This window comes from Manis pentadactyla, chromosome 4 (genome assembly GCF_030020395.1).
Source record: "Manis pentadactyla isolate mManPen7 chromosome 4, mManPen7.hap1, whole genome shotgun sequence".
NCBI classification, from domain to species: Eukaryota; Metazoa; Chordata; class Mammalia; order Pholidota; family Manidae; genus Manis; species Manis pentadactyla.
Genome location: NC_080022.1, coordinates 151,659,915 through 151,682,030, shown reverse-complemented (window position 1 = coordinate 151,682,030; position 22,116 = coordinate 151,659,915). Strand labels below are relative to the sequence as shown.

Genomic DNA, 22,116 nt, shown 5'->3' with positions numbered 1-22,116 from the left:
CTCACTTGGCTGCTTCATTATCCAGCGTAAATAGTGTTGATGCCTCATTAAACTTGGATTTTATAAAGCAGTATTTGTTTGTTTGTTTGTTTTTATTAAGGTAACATTGATATACACTCTTAGGAAGGTTTCACAAGAAAAAACAATGTGGTTACTACATTCACCCTTATTATCGAGTCCCCCCACCCCCTTACGCCATTGCAGTCACTGTCCATCAGTGTAGTAAGATGCCACAGAGTCCCTACTTGTATTCTCTGTGCTAAACTGTGTTCCCCGTGACCCCACACACACCAGGTGCACTAATCATAATACCCCTCAGTCCCCTTCTCCCTCCCTCCCCTTTGGTAACCACTAGTCCCTTTGTGGAGTCTGTCTGCTTAAAGCAGTGTTTTTTAAATGCCAAACACTGTCCTGATAATCACTGTGGTTTAAAAGAAAAACGCAGGTAGTAAGTTTAGAAAAGGCAGAATGACAAAAAAGGTGGTCTGAATGAGAAAAAATTTAAATCATTAGTTACTTTCCTGGTATACCTCAATTGCTTAGCCTCAGGGTACATTTATAAAGTAATAATAGAGAGCAGTGGATGAAGGAGATGCAGCTGTACAGCAAAACGTGTAACACATTCCAGTGATGACAAAGCGTGGCAGTAAAGTGAGAACTATTCGCAGGTATTTGAACAGTTTAAACTCCCAAGGAAGCAGAGAGGATAGTGTGTTCCAACTGCCTCACTGAAAGTTGGATGGTGAAAATTAATAGAAACCTAACATTCTGTGAACTAAGAGACTGAAGAAAGTCCAGTTCTTCCAGTTTTTTTTTTTTGAACATCCACATTTTAATGTGTACTATTGTAGGCACTGGTTTGAACCAAGCTGAACATGTAATGAATTGAGTAGGGTATGTTCCTTTTCCTTCCTTCTTTGCTAACTTTCAGGCTTAAGTTTTCCAAAGTTTAGTGGTATTTCAGTTAAGAATTGGATGTAAAACTTTTAAGCTTTGCTCTTTTTTCCTTACTGTGTAATATTAACAAATTGCTTTGGAGTCTGTCATGTTTAAATGGAAATCAGTTATAATTTCTTATGAGCTAAATGATAACTGAAGATACTTTTGTTTTTGCAGCATTATCGAAATAGCTGATTACCGCCTGTCACCCTTGTAATAGAAGTTTGCTGGAATGACCTTTCCGCTTTATACTTTACTCTGGCCAGTTTTTCACTATGAGCACCAGGCTGTAAATTCCATCTGTGTGTAAAAAGGGGTTTAGTGGCCTCACCAACTCTAATTTAGTTGTAATTTCCCAGAGACCTATTTTAAATTAAGACCTTATTAATTTTTTTCTGGCCTTATTTTCTTTAGGAGAACTGGAAGGAGGGAGTATAGGAAGAGAAGAGACTTTCACAAGCTGTATTTGGTAGAAAGTAGGTTGTGTTAAATCTAGATACATAATCTGTATAGGGAGGAGGCCTTCTCTCAACTGTATTCCAAAGTTTTTCAAAAATATATAGATAATATAACTTTTATATGAAATTCATGTAACATAAAATCAACTGTTTTGAAGTGAACAGTTCAGTGGCATTTGCAACTGCCACCTCTTCTCATTCGTTTTTGTTTAGACTTTCAGGGAGTTTCTTTTGGGCTTAAGACAGGAACTAACTTGATAAAGTCATTATGGGTAAGCTCTGTACTATTACTGTGTTACAACAGCGTGAGCTCAGAGAGTATGTTTCTCCCTTTAAGAGCTGGGATTCTTAATGTAGGATCTAAGATTGCTTGATAACCTGCTCTTGCTGAAATTTTGTGGGTGGCACATTATTCTCTTGTTAAGAGCACTGTGCTCACAGTGTGAATAGGACAGAATACATTCCTTGACAGTGAAATTTGGTAGGGGAGGTAGTGAAATGTGTGGGTCGCTAATAAAGGTAGGATTTAAGACTAGGTTAATTTAGTGTTTAACAGATTGTGGTGAAAACTGTTAAGAATTTAATGTGTGTGTATGAGAGCTTTGGAATACAGAAGAATTTCTTGTGCCTTCCAAAGAAACTGGGTGAAAAATTCCAGAGTTTTGGTTTTAAGTCTTCAGCAGCTTCTAAATGTTGATGATCCCATGGGCCTTAGAATAGCATAGTAACATCTTGGACAGACTGTAACAGCCTAGAGTCCAGGTGGGCTCAGTAATCATTTCTGGATACTTATTAGGTAACCAGATTTATTCCAGGTCTCTTATGTGAAGGGCTCCTTTCCTCAGTTTGCTCACTTCACATTTAGTTTACATTGTGAATTGATTAAATTATACCATTCTTTGAATTTTTGCTGGAAAGGCATTATGATAAAGTATTGCATAAGGCAAACCTGGTACAGATTTTTAGTTATGACAAATACTGTGAAAACAAATTTTTGCATTCTATAATATTTGTGAATTCTAGCTCACTTCTTTTTACAAGGTAATTCAGTGAAATTCTGGTTCAACCAAAACATTCTTATATAAGAACCAAGACTGTAAATAGCAAGCAGCTGCTTGAAGAGATAGCCTATGAGTCTAATTTCCCTTAGAGTGTCCACGTAACACATTTAGAGATCAGATTTGAGCCAGGCTTTTTTCATGATTTCATGTTTATCTGGCTCTTTTTCCTTAATTACACTGATTTCTTTAGTGCTTAGGTCTTTTCTCTCAGATCCATATTTACTGTTGTTTGCCAAATGTGTTATCACTCAAGTTTGCCAGATGTCACTCGTTTTTGACTGAACAGTACCGAGCAGGTGCCAGGGTATCTGTCCTAAATTTGGTAGTAAGTATTGGTAGTGATTGTGATAAGGAGCACGATACTCATTTTTGAGTACAGAAGGAATGTTATTAAAAGAAAATTTTAATGTATTTAGAGAAATCAAGTACATTGGACAAAGTCTTGGAGTTTTTCAAATGAGAAAACATTGTGTCATTGTTTAGGAAGAAATGTGACCAGTTGCTACTGTTTTTGTTTTACTGGTAGAGCCATGTGTCCCTTGGATTAATTCTCCTGGGAAATGGAACAGCAGAATTAACCTTGAGTCTGGGACTCATGTTCTTTTAAGTTTTAGCACCAGTTCTGATTCTCTTTTGTTATAAATATGACAGAAAAACAGTCACATTTTTTTTTGCCCTGTTTTTAAGTGTAAACTGATATTTATTCTTTGGGAATAGTGTTAGGCTAAGTGTAGGTTGTTGCAAATAAGAAAACCATGATTAAAAAAAGAATTCATGTGTAAAGCATGTTTACCTCTCTAAAATGCTTTTGGGGGAAGAATACTGTCCTATTAATTTAGGCTTTTTTTCTGAAAGAGCTTCCTTTCATTGAAAGTTGCCTGTAATGATGAGTAGGGTAGCAGAACTGTTTTCTCTTTAGACCTTATACTGCTTCAGAATACATGTTTTGGAATGACTCCATTTTGAGGCAGAAAGTAAGTCATATTTTCCTGAATGGAAAACAATGGGGAGATCTTTCAAAACAGCTTTTCCCTATCTTAAATATTTGAGTCACTAACTGAAGGTGTATTTACAAAAAGGTCTAGTTTTAGGTCTTTTAAGCTTTGGGTAGAAAACTGTGGATAAAATCACAAAGCCATAATAGGTTCAGATTATCGCTCCATTCTATTTGGCCTTTGCCCCAATTAGCTCCTTGAGGCAAGAGTTAAGTTCTTTTATCTTTGCATCTATTGAATCACGAGTAATGGTGATAAGAAGATACCCATTTTTGAATACCGAAGTTCTTACAAATGTCCTTAAAATTAATCAAATGCCTTGCTGGACATAAATAACTTGGATAAATGAATTCTTTTTTCTTGCTCTAGGTGCACATTAAAGATCCAAAACCATGACAGATTCCAAGTACTTCACAACAAATAAGAAAGGTAAGTATACAAACCTGATCAAAGAACTTTTGAGTTCTCTTGAGATTCTTCAAAAGTTGTGGTATAAGATTGCCACGAGTGGAAAGTTCTTGACGTCTTCAGATAAGTAGACATCCACAGTCTCATTGAGGACCTTCTGCTTCTACAGAAAAGTATATTTGAGTAAATTCCTGAAGTATAGGTTTCTAAAGATAAGACTGTGCTGTACATCATTTTGACTTAAAGGTCATGTTTTAGTGAAAGGAAGGGCTCCAACACGGATCCGTTGAAAATTGATAGATCTGAGAAGAAAAGAGTAAGCAGCATGTTTCTTTTCTTTTCATTTTTTTACTTGGAAATAAACATTTTATAAGAAATATGATTAAAGCAGTATAGATATATAAAAAATAAAAATGAAAGTTCTTTTTCCCCTCCTTGTACCTGAGGGGAACTAGGTGTGTATACTCAGTCTTTTTCTGTGCATATAAATGCATATATTAATACTTACAGTTTAAACATTTTTCTGTCTTTAACAAAAAAGGGGCCATGCAAAACTACATAGAAATGTGATGTTTTTACATCTTTCCATACAGATCCACCTCATTTTTGGGCTTTGTTTAATATATTCTTTGTAGTTAAAATAGGGAACCATTTGAGTCAATTCCATGATTTTAAAGTCAGGCTGTTGATTAATAAATTTGAATTTATTAGCTCGTCCATCTTTGTAGTGAGAAATAACATTTGTTTTTACATATGACTGTGGGGCTAGAAAGTAAGCGTTCTTAGGAAAAGTCCAAATCCCTCATCTTTTGTAAAATTGTTCCTAAATAACAAAGTTCATTTCTAGTGCTATGTACATGGCCCTCCCATCAAAAGCAGGCCAGTTTAGCCCTTCTCAGGCTGTTGTGCGCCTCAGCTGAGCTGAGCTTACTCCTCAGGATCAGAATTCTGTGTTATTGTATTCAGTCATCCTTATAGTTACTGAAGTATTCTGGGCATGGTACCAACTAGCATTCCTCTTATTCTCCAACAGCTTACCTTCTCAGATGTACCTTTTCTCCTCTCCCCCAGGGGCTGAAATATGACTGCTTTTCTGCCCCAGAATTTATCTTTTTTGTTATTCCATGTAATGTTTACTGGCCTCAGCCTCCTGACTGTTGTGAGATTGAACTGAGTTTGGTCTTTCGTCTTGAACACTTTGCAGAGCCTTTCTACGTTGATTTATTAATTCCATTCATTTATTCGGTAAATGTTTATTGAGTGCCTACTATGTGTGAGTCAGATTTTCTCAGCACTGTAAAATATATAGAGTTACTATTAAATGCCCTAATTTCTTTCAAGTTAGAGTATACCAAATGCCTAGATCTTGTTTTCTAAATATCATTTCCCACTAAAAGGAGTCATGATTCTTTGGAGAAAGGGCTGATTCCAGGGCAGGGTCAAGGCAGAGTACTAGGTGAACATAACATCTTGTACCAGAAAGGGGGGGAGCGCTGAAAAAACAATGGGACATGTCAAGGAGCGATGTGGTTTGAAGGGGCTCCCACTGGCCAAATTTGAGATGGTTTAATCATATAAAAAAGAGATCACGGTGAACTCTAACTCATTGAATAATATATATGTATATACACATAAATCATCATCATAACTAATTCAGGCAGGAGTCACTGATGAATGCTAAACCAACTAGCGGGTGAAAGTTTTTGAGGAAGGGATATTTAAATAGTCTCCAAGTTACCTTTTCACAGATTATTTACTAATTATAAAGGAAAAAATAGTAACTTCACAGTGTCAAAACTTGGCATTTACCACCTTAAGTATTCCATGCTACCATCACCAGTAGATAAATTAACATTTGTCTCTTGATGTCGTGCACTGAGAACACACCATCACTTAAGAATTTGCTGCCAAGATGCTTAACCTCAGTGTAATCGTGAGGGAATACCTGTGACAAACCCAAACTGAGGGCGTTCTATAAAATAACTAGCCTGTACTTAAAAGAAAATACTATCATGAAACACAAAGGCTGAGGAACTGTTGCCCATTAAAGAAGACTAAAGAGATATGACAGTAAATGTATTGTATGATCCTGGGCACAGCAGGGTAGGGGTAAAATTGCTATAAAGGACATTATCAAGACCTTTGAATAAAGTCTAAAGATAGATGATGGTGACATATCAATTGTAAACTTCCTGATTTTGATCATTATATTTTGGTTATGTAAGATAATTGTTCTTACGAGTTATACACTGACATATTTAGAGCTAAAGGACATGATGGCTGCAGCATACTGTTAAATGATTCAGGGAATAAATATGTAAATCTAAAATATGGTAAAGCAAATGTGGCGCCAGCATTAACAATTGGGGAATTTTGCAACTTCCCTTTAAGATTGAAATGATTTAACAGGCACATGAAAAGATGTTCCACATCACTAATTATCACGGAAATGTAAATTAAAATCATAATGAGATATCACCTCACCCCAGTTAGGATGGCCACCATAGAAAAGACTAGGAACAACAAATGCTGGCCAGGATGTGGAGAAAGGGGAACCCTCCTACACTGCTGGTGGGAATGTAAACTAGTTCAACCATTGTGGAAAGCAGTATGGAGGTTCCTCAAAAAACTAAAAATAGAAATACCATTTGACCCAGGAATTCCACTCCTAGGAATTTACCCTAAGAATGCACAATCCCATTTGGAAAGAAATATGCACCCCTATGTTTATCACAGCACTATTTACAATAGCCAAGAAATGGAAGGAACCTAAGTGTCCCATCAGTAGATGAATGGGTAAAGAACAGGCGGTACATACACACAATGGAATATTATTCAGCCATAAAGAGAAAACAAATCCTACCATTTGCAACAACATGGATGAAGCTGGAGGTATTATGCTCAGTGAAATAAGCCAGGTGGAGAAAGACAAGTACCAAATGATTTCACTCATTTGTGGAGCATAAGAACAAAGCAAAAACTGAAGGAACAAAACGGCAGCAGACTCACAGAATCCAAGAATGGACTAACAGTTACTAAAGGGAAAGGGACTGGGGAGGGTGAGTGGGAAGGGAGGGAGAAGGGGAATAAGGGGCATTATAATTAGCACACATAATATATGTGTGGGGGGCACGGAGAAGGTAGTATAGCACAGAGAAGACAAGTAGTGACTCTATAGCATCGTACTATGCTGATGGACAATGACTGTAAATGGGGTATGTGGTGGGGACTTGATAATGGGGGGAATCTAGTAACCACAGTGTTGCTCATGTGATTGAATATTAATGATACTAAAAAAAAATACTGTTAAAAAAAAGTTTGAAATTATTTAAAAAGAAAAGAAAAATAGGTCATACTATAGTTGCCTGGAGTGAACAAGGAGCTCCAGAACATTTTCTAGAAAACACAAATATGTCAGTCCTATTCTGTCATTTGGAGGTATGTAAGGGTACATTACAGAAACCTCCACAGTGAGTTGTTGAAGTGTATCAGCTGCTAGTGGCTTTCAACCTTGCCTGCACCTTAATGTCGCCTAGGAAGTTTAAAACAATACTGGTGAGCCCCCAGAAATCCTGATTTCATTGGTCTGTGATGTGGCCCAGTCGTGGGGGATTTTTAAAATCTCCCCACGTTTTTCTAATTTGTAACCAAGATTGAGAACCATTGCTAGCTGCTAACCATGTTTGGTAGATTTTTATAGGGGGAGGAGTAGGGGTAAAAGATAGGAATTTAATGGTATGTACAAGATAGATGTCTGACTTAGTGGCCCTCCTTGGCTCCACCCAGCTTATTCCCTATTTTTATTAATTATATCTCCCCAAAACCATCAGTCCCTTGTCACTCATTTTCAGCTTTTTTCAGAATCTCTTATTCTGAAATGTGTTTATTTATTCTGTTAATGACCAAGCTATTCTATAATGACATGAAAGGTTTAATTTTAAAACTCACCTAACTTCTCAAACCTTCCTTCTCTTGCAGTGGATCCTGGTAACCTTTTTTAATTCAGGGATTTGTTTAAGTTTAAGACTTACAGATTGAATCATACCTGGGTGAACCACCACATTTAGAAAAAAATGGATAGACCGAGTTCCCTTTACTTCCTACATCGCCCACCAGAACTGCCACTGGAACATACTCTTTAAGTTATGCTGTTGGAATAGTTTCAGTTACATCCTGTTTTGATTCTTTAAGTCCTGCTGCTAGTCCCAGTGCAGACTTTCTGAAACCCTGCTGCTTGTCCTTTACAGTTCCCGAAAGTAAATGATGGGAACCCAGAGAGCTGGATTTGGCAGCAGAGGACTTGGTGAAGAGACAGCTGACTCTTAAAAGGTCTAGCTTTTCTGGTTCAGCTGTTTTTGCAGCTGTCCATTAAATCAGTGATTTTTGTAACATTGATTTGGTTGTCCTGTTGGCCATGGCTATTTGTGTAATAAATCTTTTTAGTGCTCAACTTGTATGTTTCTTGCCAGTTTCATCCTTCCCATTTAGAGGCTTTAGCAGATCACATAGTTTGCCGCCCCCACTATTTCTAACTGGTGAATGAGGTCTGGTTAAAATGAACATCAAGAGCAGCCGTAAAGGTGGAGGGAAATGAGGCAGTTATTGTAGCAGAGTTTAAGCATACAGATGGAAGGTTGAACTGGGAGTAGTCTACTTTTTCATGGACTTAGTGGTGTATTTTCTTTCTTTTAAAAACAGCAAGGATTGTTACCTTCTCTTTTCTGGTTCAGCTTTCTGAAGATAGATGAGCCTGGGCCTTATAGTTCCCCTGGCCTTCACAGTGCAGGGCCCGAGGGTCACTCAGGTTGGACCTTTAGAAATGACTCTGGTTTGTACCATTCTTGAAACTTCAAGATTATAATTTCTGTTTGATTGATTGAATAGGATGAAGCCTTAAAACCCACTGGCTTCTAATTAGAGAGCAGTGATTCTCAATCCTAGTTGTGCATTAGAATCGCTTGGGGGAACTTAGAAAAATATGAACTTAAGAGTTCTCCTTGACATGCTGATTTATTTGGTCCAGAGTGGAGCCTGAGCATTGTTATTTTTAAATACTTCTCAGGTAATATTAGTGGGTGGCCAAGGTTGAGAACCTCTGGATTCAGCAGTCTGGAGAGACAGCTCGAAGGTAGCTCGCTCTGTCATTAACTCACTGTGACCTTTGAGCCTTGGCTCTTTATTTGTGAAGTTGAGAGTGGGTGAATGATATGATAACTGGAGTCTCTTCTGGCTTGAAGACAATGATTTGTGAACCCTTTCCTTGTCTGCGTGTATTGTTCTCCTAGGATCTTGCAGTTCTGATGGGAGGTGATCCCGCAGATGCCATTTTTTCCTCATGGTGTTAAGATTTCAGGAGATCCGTTTTCCCACTCCTGTGCCTCCTCAGATCTCGATTGTACCTTCCTCTTTGGCCATACCTTAAAAAACGGTATCCTCATCAGTGGGTCAGTTGATGTTCTAGGGACTTGACTTGTACCTATCCGATAACTGAAAAATTTTTATTTCAGTTACTGCCCTGCCTCTGGTCTGGTGTTGTTGTGTTACTTGTTATGTGGTACACTGTTCTGCTCTGGTTCTCCCGTTTGGGGACCTCACCCTTCTGTTTTCTTGTAGGAGAAATCTTTGAATTAAAGGCTGAACTCAACAATGAAAAGAAAGAAAAGAGGAAGGAGGCTGTGAAGAAAGTGATTGCTGCTATGACTGTGGGGAAGGATGTTAGGTAAGGGTGGTCACCCCTGCCGTTGGTCACTTCAGACCCATATCCTACTTTATGGCTTTTACTGCTTTTCTTTGACAACTGTTATAATCATAGACCCTATGAAAATGGATTTGTCCCACTGAAAACGTCATGAGGGAAATTACTTCTCTGTTAACTCATGGCTTAAGCTTTCTTGATCTTGTTTTGGCAGAATAAATAGTTTGATTTTGTTGCATACATGCAGCATAAAACCTGAGAGCTGGCACAGTTACAAACCTGTTCCTGAATTTTAGAAGATGATAAAAATATACTGGGAAGCAGAAACTCTTATGTTCTTTAATTGGCTCAAGTCAGTACCCTTAACTTTACAGCTCTACATTCAGTTGCTGAATTCAAGATGAAAACAAATGTTAACAAAATGCATTGGGTCTTTTTGGTTTTTTTATTTTCTTTCTTCCTTCCTTCCTTCCTCCCTTCCTTTCCTCCTTTTTCTCCCCTTCCTTCTTCTTTTTTTTTGTAGTTGATATATCAAGAGCATTTTGAATTAAGTAAGGATTATCTGTAGGCCTCTCAGGATTCCTAAGATTCTTCCAGCGAGTCCATGAGGTCATATCTATTCTTATAATAATAATACTTTGCTTTTTCACTGTGTTGCCATTTGTACCTCTGATGCCTTAGCATAAATCAAGGCAGTGATGCCAAACTATGACAGTAGTCAATGTATATTCTTCACCACTGTGTTTTTACAGGAAAAAGGCAGTTTCACTTAGGTCTGTCCTTCATGAAGCATTGAAACTTCTACTTTGCTAAACCTTGAATCTTGAGTACAGGTCTTACTAATAATCCATGTGGTGAAATAGGATATACTGAGTTAAATAAAATAAAATAATTAATTTGTTTTACTTTTTTAATGTCCTACCAGAAAATTTAGAAGTATGTCAGTCATTCAAAAATACGGTGTCCCCATTTCAAACAATTGTGCAAGGGCTTTTCTTTTTCAAGTCAGCCACCACACTTTGCTGTGCAGAAGTGCTTTATACGTAATTATTATATTTTATTTAACTCAGTATATCCAAAGTAGTATTATTTCAACATGAAGTCAATATTAAAAATTTATTAATGAACTCTTACATATTTTTCATGCCAACTCTTCAAAATCCAGTATATGTTTTATATAGACATCACATCACAGTTCAGACTAGCCACATTGCAAGCGCTCAGTAGCTCTATGTGACTAGTGGCTAACCTATTGGAAAGTTCAGGTTTCTAGCTTTATAGGTTGGTACTTAACAATTTTTACCACTAGAACTTTGACTGTTCTTTTTTCTTGTGTTGAAGTATAGTTGATATAGAAGATTACATTGGTTTCAATTATACAACACAATGATTCATCAGTTAAACCCATTATTAATTCCTCACCCCAAGTAGTGCGGTTACTATCTGTCAACACAGAAAGATGTTACAGAGCCATTGACTATATTCTCCATGCTGCACTACCATCCCTGTATATTATGATTGGAAGTTTGTGACCCTGTATACCATCCCCAACACCCGCCAGAAGCCCTCGCTCACCTACTCACACCACCCCTCCTCCCCTATGGTGTCTGCCAGAGCTTTGACTATTTTTTATCAAGATCTTGATCTTGTGGAGGTTGTTGGAATTCGTTTCTTTAGGATCTTACATTTACTATTAGCTCATGTTTCACATTTATTTACTGGTTTTACTGTTGTTTTCACATGAGCTATTTCCTATTACCCTAGGACATGGAAAGAATGGTAATTTTTGAAGAGTGTCAGTTAGTGTTTTAAATATCTACATGTGCATGAAACTACACTAGGTACATACAGGCAAGTTAAACATAGAGTTTGCCTTCCAGGTAAGAAGTCATTGGTTCATTGGAGGTAATGGTGGATTCTTTGACTTTGCAGTCCATCTTCATCTTTGTAAATAATTTATATTTCTGTATACTGTTTTTCTGCATGTACAGGAGTTATACTATATAAGCAGGTTTTCAGTCATTCTGTTAACTTTTCTGTAGAATGTACTGACATTTGCTTCTTCTTTCTCCTGTACTATTAGTAAGATATTTAGAAGAACTGAAAGTTTGTAAGGTACTTTGAAAAAGCCTTGGGGGACGATTAATTACTAACTTCGTGTAAAGGTAACGTTAACCATACTTAAAAAATACGGCTTGTAATTTAAAATCTGACACACTCAATCCTTCCATGCAAAAGGTGATTCTTTGTGTACGGAAATATAAATTTGTTTTCTTTGGCTTTATAGGTGAATGATAGACCAGGCAATGACTTGAACATGGAAAAAGTATAAATTCCTTTTCTTTTTGAGTGCACTCATTTTCATTTGTTTGAATGTGTAATGTTAAAAATAAATACATTCCACTAAAAGAGAATCAGGATGTATTAAAAAAATGACTGAGTCTAGTTGTGGGATTAGAAATACACAAAATGAGCCTGGATGGAATGTGCCTTGTTCTCTCAGAAAGCAAGGAAGCTATTGAAAACACAGATATATATCACAAGAACCCAGGAGTTAATAACTAAATAAGTTAAAATCAAGGATGGAAGAATATGAGTTTTAAAAAGCTTAACAACTGTAGTTCTTTGAAACTGCAATGAATTGATAGGAAGAATTTGAATTTTTGTATGTGATACTGTGATATTTTAAAAAATGATTCCTCAAGGTATGCCCAAAAATATTATGTATAAATGATAACAATGTCTAGGATTTGCTTAAAAATAATCCAGAGCAACCATATGGAGTAGGGACTGGGGGAGGGAAGAGTAGGTTGAGGCTATATATCAAATAAGATTGGTCATGGGTCAAAAGTTGTTGGTGACTGTGTGGAGAATATACATCAGGTTCACTCTACTACTCTTTCCTTTTGTTTGACAGTTTTTGTAAGTTAAAAAAAATTATTTTTAGAGACCTTCGTGGAACCAACACTGTAATTTCTTTAGTAATTTGTTTCTGTGATAATAATTATCATGTGGGGACACTTGTTCTTGCATCCAATCACTTTGTAAAATAAGGTCATTTCTTCATATTCGATCCAACAGCTTTAACACCAACATCTGTTGACTCCCTTCTTTTTTCTCTCTTCTCAGCTCTCTCTTTCCAGACGTAGTGAACTGTATGCAGACTGACAACCTGGAGCTAAAGAAGCTCGTGTATCTCTACTTAATGAACTATGCCAAGAGTCAGCCAGATATGGCTATCATGGCTGTTAACAGCTTTGTAAAGGTAACTTCTCCCCAAAGACTCAAGAGCAGTCTCTTCTACCTCAGCCTTTACAGAAGTGTTTCTTGATATAGTGCAAACAAGCAACCTCTGTTCCAAAAGAGGGCCTCCAGAGAAGTAGAGGCAGTGACTGGGAACATTCATATCTTAAGCACGTATATGCCTGCATTTGTCATCCAGTTAAATGGGGAGCCTTGTTAGTTGGGCTTGGTGCATCCTTGGAGATGGAGAAGAAAGCCAGGTGAAACCTGTTGTACCTTCCAAGGCTGACAGAGGTTGGGCTTACCATTGTAAGATCAGTAAACTGGGGCTTTAACTATTTTATCTTTGTAGAAATTATGCTTACAAGTCCAAAGTAGTGGAAAAACTGCAGGAGCTACTACTTTTGCTTCACATAAGGTGTTAAAATGTTTGATAAGGTTTTGTATTATGTGAGTTTTGAAATGTGTTCAAGGAGAGGACATAGTGTAGTATCTTCCTAAATACCCACCTTGGCAGTTTCAATAGTTACCAACCCACAGCTGGGCTTGTTTTAATTTATACTCCTCATAAATACTTTGTTGACCCCTACCCCTCTCCTCCTGGATAATTTTAAAGCAAACCCTGGAAGTTACAAGGATGAAAAATAAGTTCATCCTTACATTTATCATTATCAGAGTAAGATCTGTTTTCCTTCCTTCCTTCCTCCCTTCCCTTCCCTTTCCTTCCCTTCCCTCCCCTCCCCTCCCCTCCCCTCTCCTCCCCTCCCCTCCCCTCCCCTCCCCTCCTCTCCCATTTTGGTATCATTAATGTACAATTACATGACCAACATTATGATTACTAGAGTCCCCCTGTTATCAAGTCCCTTCCACATACGCCATTACAGTCACTGTCCATCGACATGGTAAGATGCTATAGAAGCACTACTTGTCTTCTCTGTGTTATACTGCCTTACCTGTGTACCCCCTCCCACATTATGTGGGCTAATCATAATGCCCCTTTTCCCCCCTTACCCCTCTCTTCCCACCCATCCATCCCAGTCCCTTTCCCTTTGGTAACTGTTAGTCCATTCTTGGATTCTGTGATTCTGCTGCTGTTTTCTTCCTTCAGTTTTTCTTTGTTCTTATACTCCACATATGAGTGAAATCATTTGGTACTTGTCTTTCTCCACCTGGCTTATTTCACTGACCCTAATACCCTCTAGGTCCATCCATGTTGTTGCAAATGGTAGGATTTGTTTTCTTATGGCTGAATAATATTCCATTGTGTATATGTACCACATCTTCTTTATCCATTCCTCTACTGATGGACACTTAGGTTGCTTCTGTTTCTTGGCTATTGTGAATAGTGCTGCAATAAACATAGGGGTGCATCTGTCCTTTTCAAGCTGGGCTTTTGTATTCTTACAGTAAATTCCTAGGAGTGGAATTCCTGCGTCAAATGGTATTTCCATTTTGAGCTCTTTGAGGAACCTCCATATTGCTTTCCATAGTGGTTGAACTAATTTACATTCCCACCAGCAGTATAGGAGGGTTCCCCTTTCTCTACAACCTCGCCAGCATTTGTTGTTTGTCTTTTGCATGGTGGCGATCCTTACTGGTGTGAGGTGATATCTCATTGTGGTTTTAATTTGCATTTCTCTGATGACTAGCAATGTGGAGCATCTTTTCATATGTCTTTTGGCCATCTGCATTTCTTCTTTGTATAACTGTCTATTCAGCTCCTCTGCCCGTTTTTTAATTGGATTGTTTACTTTTTGTTTGTTGAGTTGCATGAGCTCTTTGTATATTTTGGATATCAACCCTTTATCGAATCTGTCATTTATGAATATATTGTCCCATACTGTAGGATGCCTTTTTGTTCTACTGATGGTGTCCTTTGTTGTACAGAGGCTTTTCAGCTTGATATAGTCCCAACTGTTCATTTTTGCTTTCGTTTCCCTTGCCCGGGGAGATATGTTCCTGAAGAAGTTGCTCATGTTTATGTCCAAACGATTTTTGCCTATGTTTTTTTCTAAGAGTGTTATGGTTTCATGACTGACATTCAGGTCTTTGATCCATTTCGAATTTACTTTTGTGTATGGGGTTCGACAGTGATCCAGTTTCGTTTTCTTACATGTAGCTGTCCAGTTTTGACAGCACCATGTGTTGAAGAGACTGTCATTTCCCCACTGTATGTCCATGGCTCCTTTATCGAATATTAATTGACCATATATGTTTGGGTTAATGTTTGGAGTCTCTATTTTGTTCCACTGGTCTGTGTCTCTGTGCTTGTGCCAGTACCAAATTGTCTTGATTACTGTGGCTTTGTAGTAGAACTTGACATTGGGGAGCGAGATCCCCCCCCACTTTATTCTTCCATCTCAGGATTGCTTTGGCTATTTGTGGTGTTTGGCGTTTCTATATGAATATCTGAACTATTCCAGTTCGAATGTTGTTGGTAATTTGATAGGGATTGCATCGAATCTGTGTATTGCTTTGTGTAGGATTGCCATTTTGACGATACTAATTCTTCCTTTCCAAGAGCATGGGATGAGATTCCATTTGTTAGTGTCCTCTTTAATTTCTCTTAAGAGCATCTTACAGTTTTCAGGGTATAGATCTTTCACTTCCTTGGTTAGGTTTATTCCTAGGTATTTTATTCTTTTTGATGGTATTGTGAATGGAATTGTTTTCCTGATTTCTGTATTAGTTCATTGTTAGTGTATAGGAGAGCCACAAATTTCTGTGTATTAATTTTGTATCCTGTAACTTTGTTGAATTCGATATTAGTTCTAGTAGTTTTAGAGTGGAGTCTTTAGGGTTTTTTATGTTTAATATCATGTCATCTGCAAATAGTGACACTCTGATTTCTTAATCAATCTGGATTCCTTGTATTTCTTTGTTTTGTCTAATTGCAGTGGCTAGGACCTCCAGTATTATGTTGAATAACAGTGGGGCGAGTGGACATCCATGTCTTGTTCCCAATCTCAGAGGAAAAGATTTTAACTTCTCGCTGTTTAGTATGATGTTGGCTGTGGGTTTATCATATATTGCCTTTATTATGTTGAGATACTTGCCCTCTATACCCATTTTGTTGAGAGTTTTTGTCATGAATGGATGTTGAATTTGCTGAATGCTTTTTCAGCATCTATGGAGATGATCATGTGGTTTTTGTCCTTCTTTTTGTTTATTTGGTGGATGATGTTGATCGATTTTCAAATCTTGTACCATCCTTGCATCCCTGAGATGTATTCCACTTGATCATGATGGATGATCTTTTTGATGTATTTTTGAATTCGGTTTGCTATTATTTTGTTGAGTATTTTTGCATCTGTGTTCGTCAGGGATATTAGTCTGTAATTTTCTTTTTTTGTGGTGTCTTTGTTTGGTTTGGTATTAGAGTGATGTTGGCCTCGTAGAGTGAGTTTGGGAGTATTCCCTTTTATCCTACTTCTTTGAATGTTTAAAGAGGATGGGTATTAGGTTTTTACTAAATGTTTGATGAAATTCAGCAGTGAAACCGTCTGGACCAGGAGTCAATTTCCTTGCTGATAATTGGTGTATTCAGATTTTCCGTTTTTTCTTTGGTCAGCCTTGGCAGGTTGCATTTTTGTAGAAAGTTGTCCATTTTTTCTAGGTTATCCAGTTTGTTACTATATAATTTTACATAGTATTCTCTCATAATTCTTTGTATTTCTGTGGTGTCGGTAGTGATTTTTCCTTTCTCATTTCTGATTCTGTTTATGTGTATAGACTGTTTTTTTTTTTTCTTTTTTCTTGATATGTCTGTCTACAGGTTTATCTATTTTGTTTATTTTCTTGAAGAATCAGCTCCTGCTTTCATTGATTGTATTGTTTTATTATTCTCATTTTTATTCATTTCTGCTCTAATCTTTATTATGTCCCACCTTCTCCTGACTTTGGGCCTCATTTGTTCTTCATTTTCTAGTTTTGTTAATTGTGAGTTTAGACTGTTCATAGGGATTGTTGTTCGTTCCTGAAGTAGGTCTGTATTGCAGTATACTTCCCTCTTAGCGTGGCCTTTGCTGTGTCCCACAGATTTTGCATTGTTGAGGTATCATTGTCATTTATCTCCATATATTGCTTGATCTGTTTTTATTTTGTCACTGATGTATTGATTATTTAGGAGCATGTTGTTAAGCCTTCATGTGTTTGTGGGCTTTTTCATTTTCTTTGTGTAATTTATTTCTAATTTCATACCTTTGTGGTCTGAGATGCTGGTTGGTACAATTTCAATATTTTTAAATTTACTGAGGCTCTTTTTGTGGCCTAGTATATGATCTCTTCTTGAAAATGTTCCATGTGCACTTGAGAAAATTGTACATCCTCTTGCTATTGGATGGAGTGTTCTGTAGATGTCTGTTAGGTCCATCTGTTCTAATGTTGTTCAGTGCCTGTGTCTCTTATTTTCTATCTGGTTGATCTATCCTTTGTTGCTATTGGATGGACTGTTCTCTAGGTGTCTGTTAGGTCCATCTGTTCTAATATGTTGTTCAGTGCCTCTGTGTCGTTACTCATTTTCTGTCTGGTTGATTTGTCCTTTGGAGTGAGTGGAGTGTTGTAGTCTTCTAAAATGAATGCATTGCATTCTATTTCTCCCTTTAATTCTGTTAGTATTCGTTTCACATATGTAGGTGATCCTGTGTTGGGTGCATAGATATTTATAATAGTTATATCCTCTTGTTGGACTGACCCCTTTATCATTATGTATTGTCCTTCTTTGTCTCTTGTGACTTTCTTCATTTTGAAGTCTGTTTTGTCTGATACAATTACTGCAACTCCTGCTTTTTTCTCCCTATTAGTTGCATGAATATCTTTTTCCATCCCTTTACTTTCAGTCGCTTGTAGGCAGCATATAGACGTGTCTTGTTTTTTTATCTATTCCGTGACTCTATATCTTTTGATTGGTGCATTTAGACCATTTACATGTAGGGTGATTATCGATAGGTATGTGCTATGTACTTATTGCCATTGCAGGCTTTAGATTTATGGTTACCAAAGGTTCAGTGGTAATTCTCTTACCATCTAACAGTCTGATTTAACTCAGTTCGTATGCTATTAGAAATACAACCTAAAGGTCTTTTTTTTTTTTTTTTCTTCTCTCCTTTTTCTTCCTCCTCCATTCTTTTTGTATTAAGTATCATATTCTGTACTCTTTGTCTATCCTTTGATTGACTTTGGGGGTGGTTGATTTGATTTTGCATTTGCTTAGTAATTAATTGTTCTACTTTGCTGTTGTTTTATTTCTCCTGGTGATATCTGTTTAGCCTTAGGAATACTTCCATCTATATCAGTCCTTCCAAAATGCACTGTAACGGTGGTTTGTGGGAGGTAAATTCTCTCGGCTTTTGCTTATCTGAAAAATCATTTAATCCGTTCTTCCAAATTAGATGATAACCTTGCTGGATAGAGTATTCTTAGTTTGAGGCCCTTCTGCTTCATTGCATTAAATATATCATGCCACTCCCTTCTGGTCTGTGAGGTTTCTCTTGAGAAATCTGATGATAGCCTGATGGGTTTTCCTTTGTATGTCATATTTTTTCTGTCCGTAGCTGCTTTTAAAAGTCTGTCTTTATCCTTGGTCTTTCTGCCATTTTAATTATTGTATGTCTTGCTGTTGTCCTTTTTGGGTTCCTTGTATTGGGAGATCTGTGCATCTCTGTGGCATGAGAAACTATCTCCTTCCCCATATTGGGCAAGTTTTCAGCAATTACATCCTCAGAGACACGTTCTATCCCTTTATGTCTCTCTTCTTCTTCCTCTGGTACCCCTATAATGCAATAGTTGTTCCATTTGGTTTCATCACACTGTTCTCTCAATATTCTTTCATTCTTAGAGATCCTTTTTTCTCTCTGTGCCTCAGTTTCCTTGTATTCCTCTTTGCTAATTTCTATTCCATTAAACATGTCTTCTGCTGCCTCTAATGTGCTTTTAAATCCCTCAATTGTATGTTTCATTTCAGATACGGAATTTCTTAATGATTGAATCTCTATCTTAAATTTGTTCTGAGTTCTTGTATATTTTTCTGTACCTCCATGAGCATGTTTCTGATTTTTGTTTTGAGCTCTCTTTCAGGAAGATTGGTGATTTCAGTTTCATTTGGCTCTTGTTCTGGGGTTTGTGAGATTTTGGTCTGAACCAGGTTCCTTTGACGTTTCATATTTCTATGTGGTGCCCTCTAGTGCCCAGAAATTCTAGTGTCTGGAGCTGCTCAGCCCCTAGAGTGAGGTTGGGTGTTGTAGTGGAGGAGCTCTGGTGCCTGGGGGCAGGATAGAGCTGTTTCCTGATTCGCAGCTACAGTCGCCTGTCTCCAGTATCAGAGCCAGTGGGCTGAGCACAGAGGTGTAAGTCTCTGTGCTTTGCGTCTCTAGCTGATGTAGGCGTGGCCTCCCTCTGTCTGGCCTGACACCAGCGCAGTGACTGCTGATTTGTGAGCAGGTACCGGCAGGCCAGGAGGAAGGCTCAGTAGGCTGGGTGTCACATAGCTGAGTAGTCAGCCAGGGGGATGGAGTGCCTGAAGCTCCACAAAGTTCCCAACCTGCTAGGCAGAGCGCACCCAGACAACCTTGTCCACCTCTCCCTTCTCCTGTGCAGCAAGCTCTGTGCAAACCTTGCCCCTTCAGCAGCCCTCTCACTGCTAGGAAGCCTCTCAGACCTACTGCCTTTCCTTTGTCCCAGAGCAGCCGGATGTGGATCCCTGTCCTGCTCAAACGGCCCGAATCTCAGTCTCTCAAGCACTCTGCCTGTCCCACCTCCCCAACCCCACCAACCTCCAGAGCACCACACAATGTAGGTTTGTACTTGCAAAGTAGATCTCCAGGGCTGGGTATTCATCAGTTCTAGGCTTCCTCCCGCTCCGTGCTCCATTTCTCTCCCTCCTGCCAGTAAGCTGGGGTCGGGGAAGGACTTGGGTCCCAATGGATCAAGGCTTTTGTACGTTACCCTGTTTCATGAGATCTGCTCTGTTCGTGAGGTTTGTATGCAGTCTGGTGCAGCCTTCTTTTCTGATGCTTTTTTAGGTTTGGTTGTATAAACTATATTTTCATACTATATGTGGTTTTGGGCAGAGTTCTCTGTCTCACCTCTCACGCCGCTGTCTTGAATCTCATCAGATCTCTTTTGAACATAACTACATTACCATTCTCACATCTTTAAAAATTGACCATTAAAAAATTGCTTACTTTACTGAATATTCAGTCATGTTTTTCCTACCATTAGATTTAATTAACATGATAACGATGTTCCAGTTAGTGTATATATATTTTTTTACTTCTTGTTTTTTTTCCTCTGGAATTCAGTCTGCATTAAAAAAAAATCATACGGCATTTCTAAACTTAGCTTCTGTTAAACTGTTTTGAAAAACAACAAGTGTGCTCTCTTCCTTCTCTTGGAATTTTTGTTCTTTTCCTGTGTTTAGCTACATAAAGCAGAATCAGAGATAACATAATATTTCATACTGTCTGTTACCTCATATATGTACTACATCATTGGAAAGAATTTAGTTTACATTTTTTGGAAGTGAGCATGCACACAGGTTTATAATAATTACAGAGACTTTATAAGGTAGGACAATTTAAGGTGTGGTCTTTTTGTGGTATACTTTGGAAGCACTTGCTAGTAAAGGAGAATGTATGTTACTCAGGATTTCAGAGGGCATTCTTAACTCCAGAAACGTAGGTCAGGCCCAAAACCAGTTTCTGTGCTCTCTCCTTTCTTGTCTGTAGGCCCCAGAAATCCAGTCCTCTTTTCTCCCTGCTTGATATTTGCAGACTGGCTGTGGAGTGGGACACGTCTTTCCACTTCCTCATTTTATCCCTGTATCAGAATACCAGACCAAAGGCCTTTACTGTTTTTTGTTGTTGTTGTTAGACTGTTATATTATTAAGGTAATGTTGATATATACTCTTATGAAGATTTCACATGAAAAATATTGTGGTTACTACATTCACTGATATTATCAAGTCCCTTCTGTACCCCATTGAAGTCACTGTCCATGAGTGTAGTAAGATGCCACAGAGTCACTACTTGTCTTCTCTCTGCTGCAGTGTCTTTCCTGTGACTCCCTGCACAGCATGTGTACCGATTATAATACCCCTCAATCCCCTTCTCCCTCTCTCTCCACCCACCCTCCCCCACCCCTTCCCTTTGGTAACCGCTACTCCCTTCTTGGAGTCTTTGAGTCTGCTGCTGTTTTGTTCCCTTATTTTTGCTTTGTTGTTATACTCCACAAATGAGTGAAATCATTTGGTACTTGTCTTTCTCCGCCTGGCTTATTTCACAGAGCATAATACCCCCTAGCTCCATCTGTGTTGTTACAAATGGTCGGATTTGTTTTCTTCTCATGGCCGAATAGTATTCCACTGTATATATGTACCCCATCTTCCTTATCCATCCATCTACTGATGGACACTTAGGTTGCTTCCATATCTTGGCTATTGTAACTAGTAGGGGTGCATATAACTTTTTGAATCTGAGATCTTGCTTTCTTTGGGTAAATTCCTTGTTCAAATGCTATTTCTATTTATAGTTTTTTGAGGAACCTCCATACTGCTTTCCACAATGGTTGAACTAATTTACATTCCCACTAGCAGTGAAGTAGGGTTCCCCTTTCTCCACACCCTCACCAGCATTTGTTGTGCTTAGTCTTTGCGATGTTGGCATCCTAACTGGTGTGAGGTGATATCTCATTGTGGTTTTAGTTTACATTTCCCTGATAATTAGTGATGTGGAGAATCTTCTCATGTTCCTGCTGGCCATCTGAATTTCTTTGGAGGAGTGTATGATCGTCCTCCCATTTTTTAATAGGGTTATTTGCTCTTTGTGTGTTGAAGCAGGTGTTTGAGTTCTTTATATATTTTGGATGCTAATCCTTTGTCAGAGATGTCGTTTACAAATATATTCTCCTGTACTGTAGTATGCCTTTTTGTTCTACTGATGGTGTTCTTTACTGTACAGAAACTTTTTAGTTTGATGTAGTCCCAGTTTTTCATTTTTGCTATTGTTTCCCTTGCCCAAGCAGATGTGTTCAGGAAAAAGTTGCTCATGCTTACATTCAAGAGATTTTTCCATTTTCTAAGAGTTTTATGGTTTCATGACTTACATTCAGGTCTTTGATCCATTTCAAGTTTACTTTTGTGTGTGGAGTTAGAAGATAATCCAGTTTCATTCTCTTACATGTAGGTGTCCAGTTTTGCCAACACCAGTTGTGGAAGAGGCTGTCATTTTGCCATTGTATATCCGTGGCTTCTTTACCATATATTAATTGAGCATATATGCTTGGGTTTATGTCTGGGCTCTCTATTCTGTTACCCTGGTCT

General features: G+C 38.0%; 1 protein-coding gene across 1 annotated transcript in view; it reads left to right on the top strand.

The window, feature by feature from the left end:
* Positions 1-22,116, top strand: part of LOC118914679 (AP-2 complex subunit beta-like) — a 73,425-nt gene that overhangs the window by 1,104 nt on the left and 50,205 nt on the right. The window contains 3 exon segments of the mRNA XM_057501211.1: positions 3,823-3,882; positions 9,475-9,580; positions 12,686-12,821. Of these exon segments, the coding sequence (XP_057357194.1) occupies positions 3,846-3,882; positions 9,475-9,580; positions 12,686-12,821 (279 nt within the window). The 5' untranslated portion in view covers positions 3,823-3,845.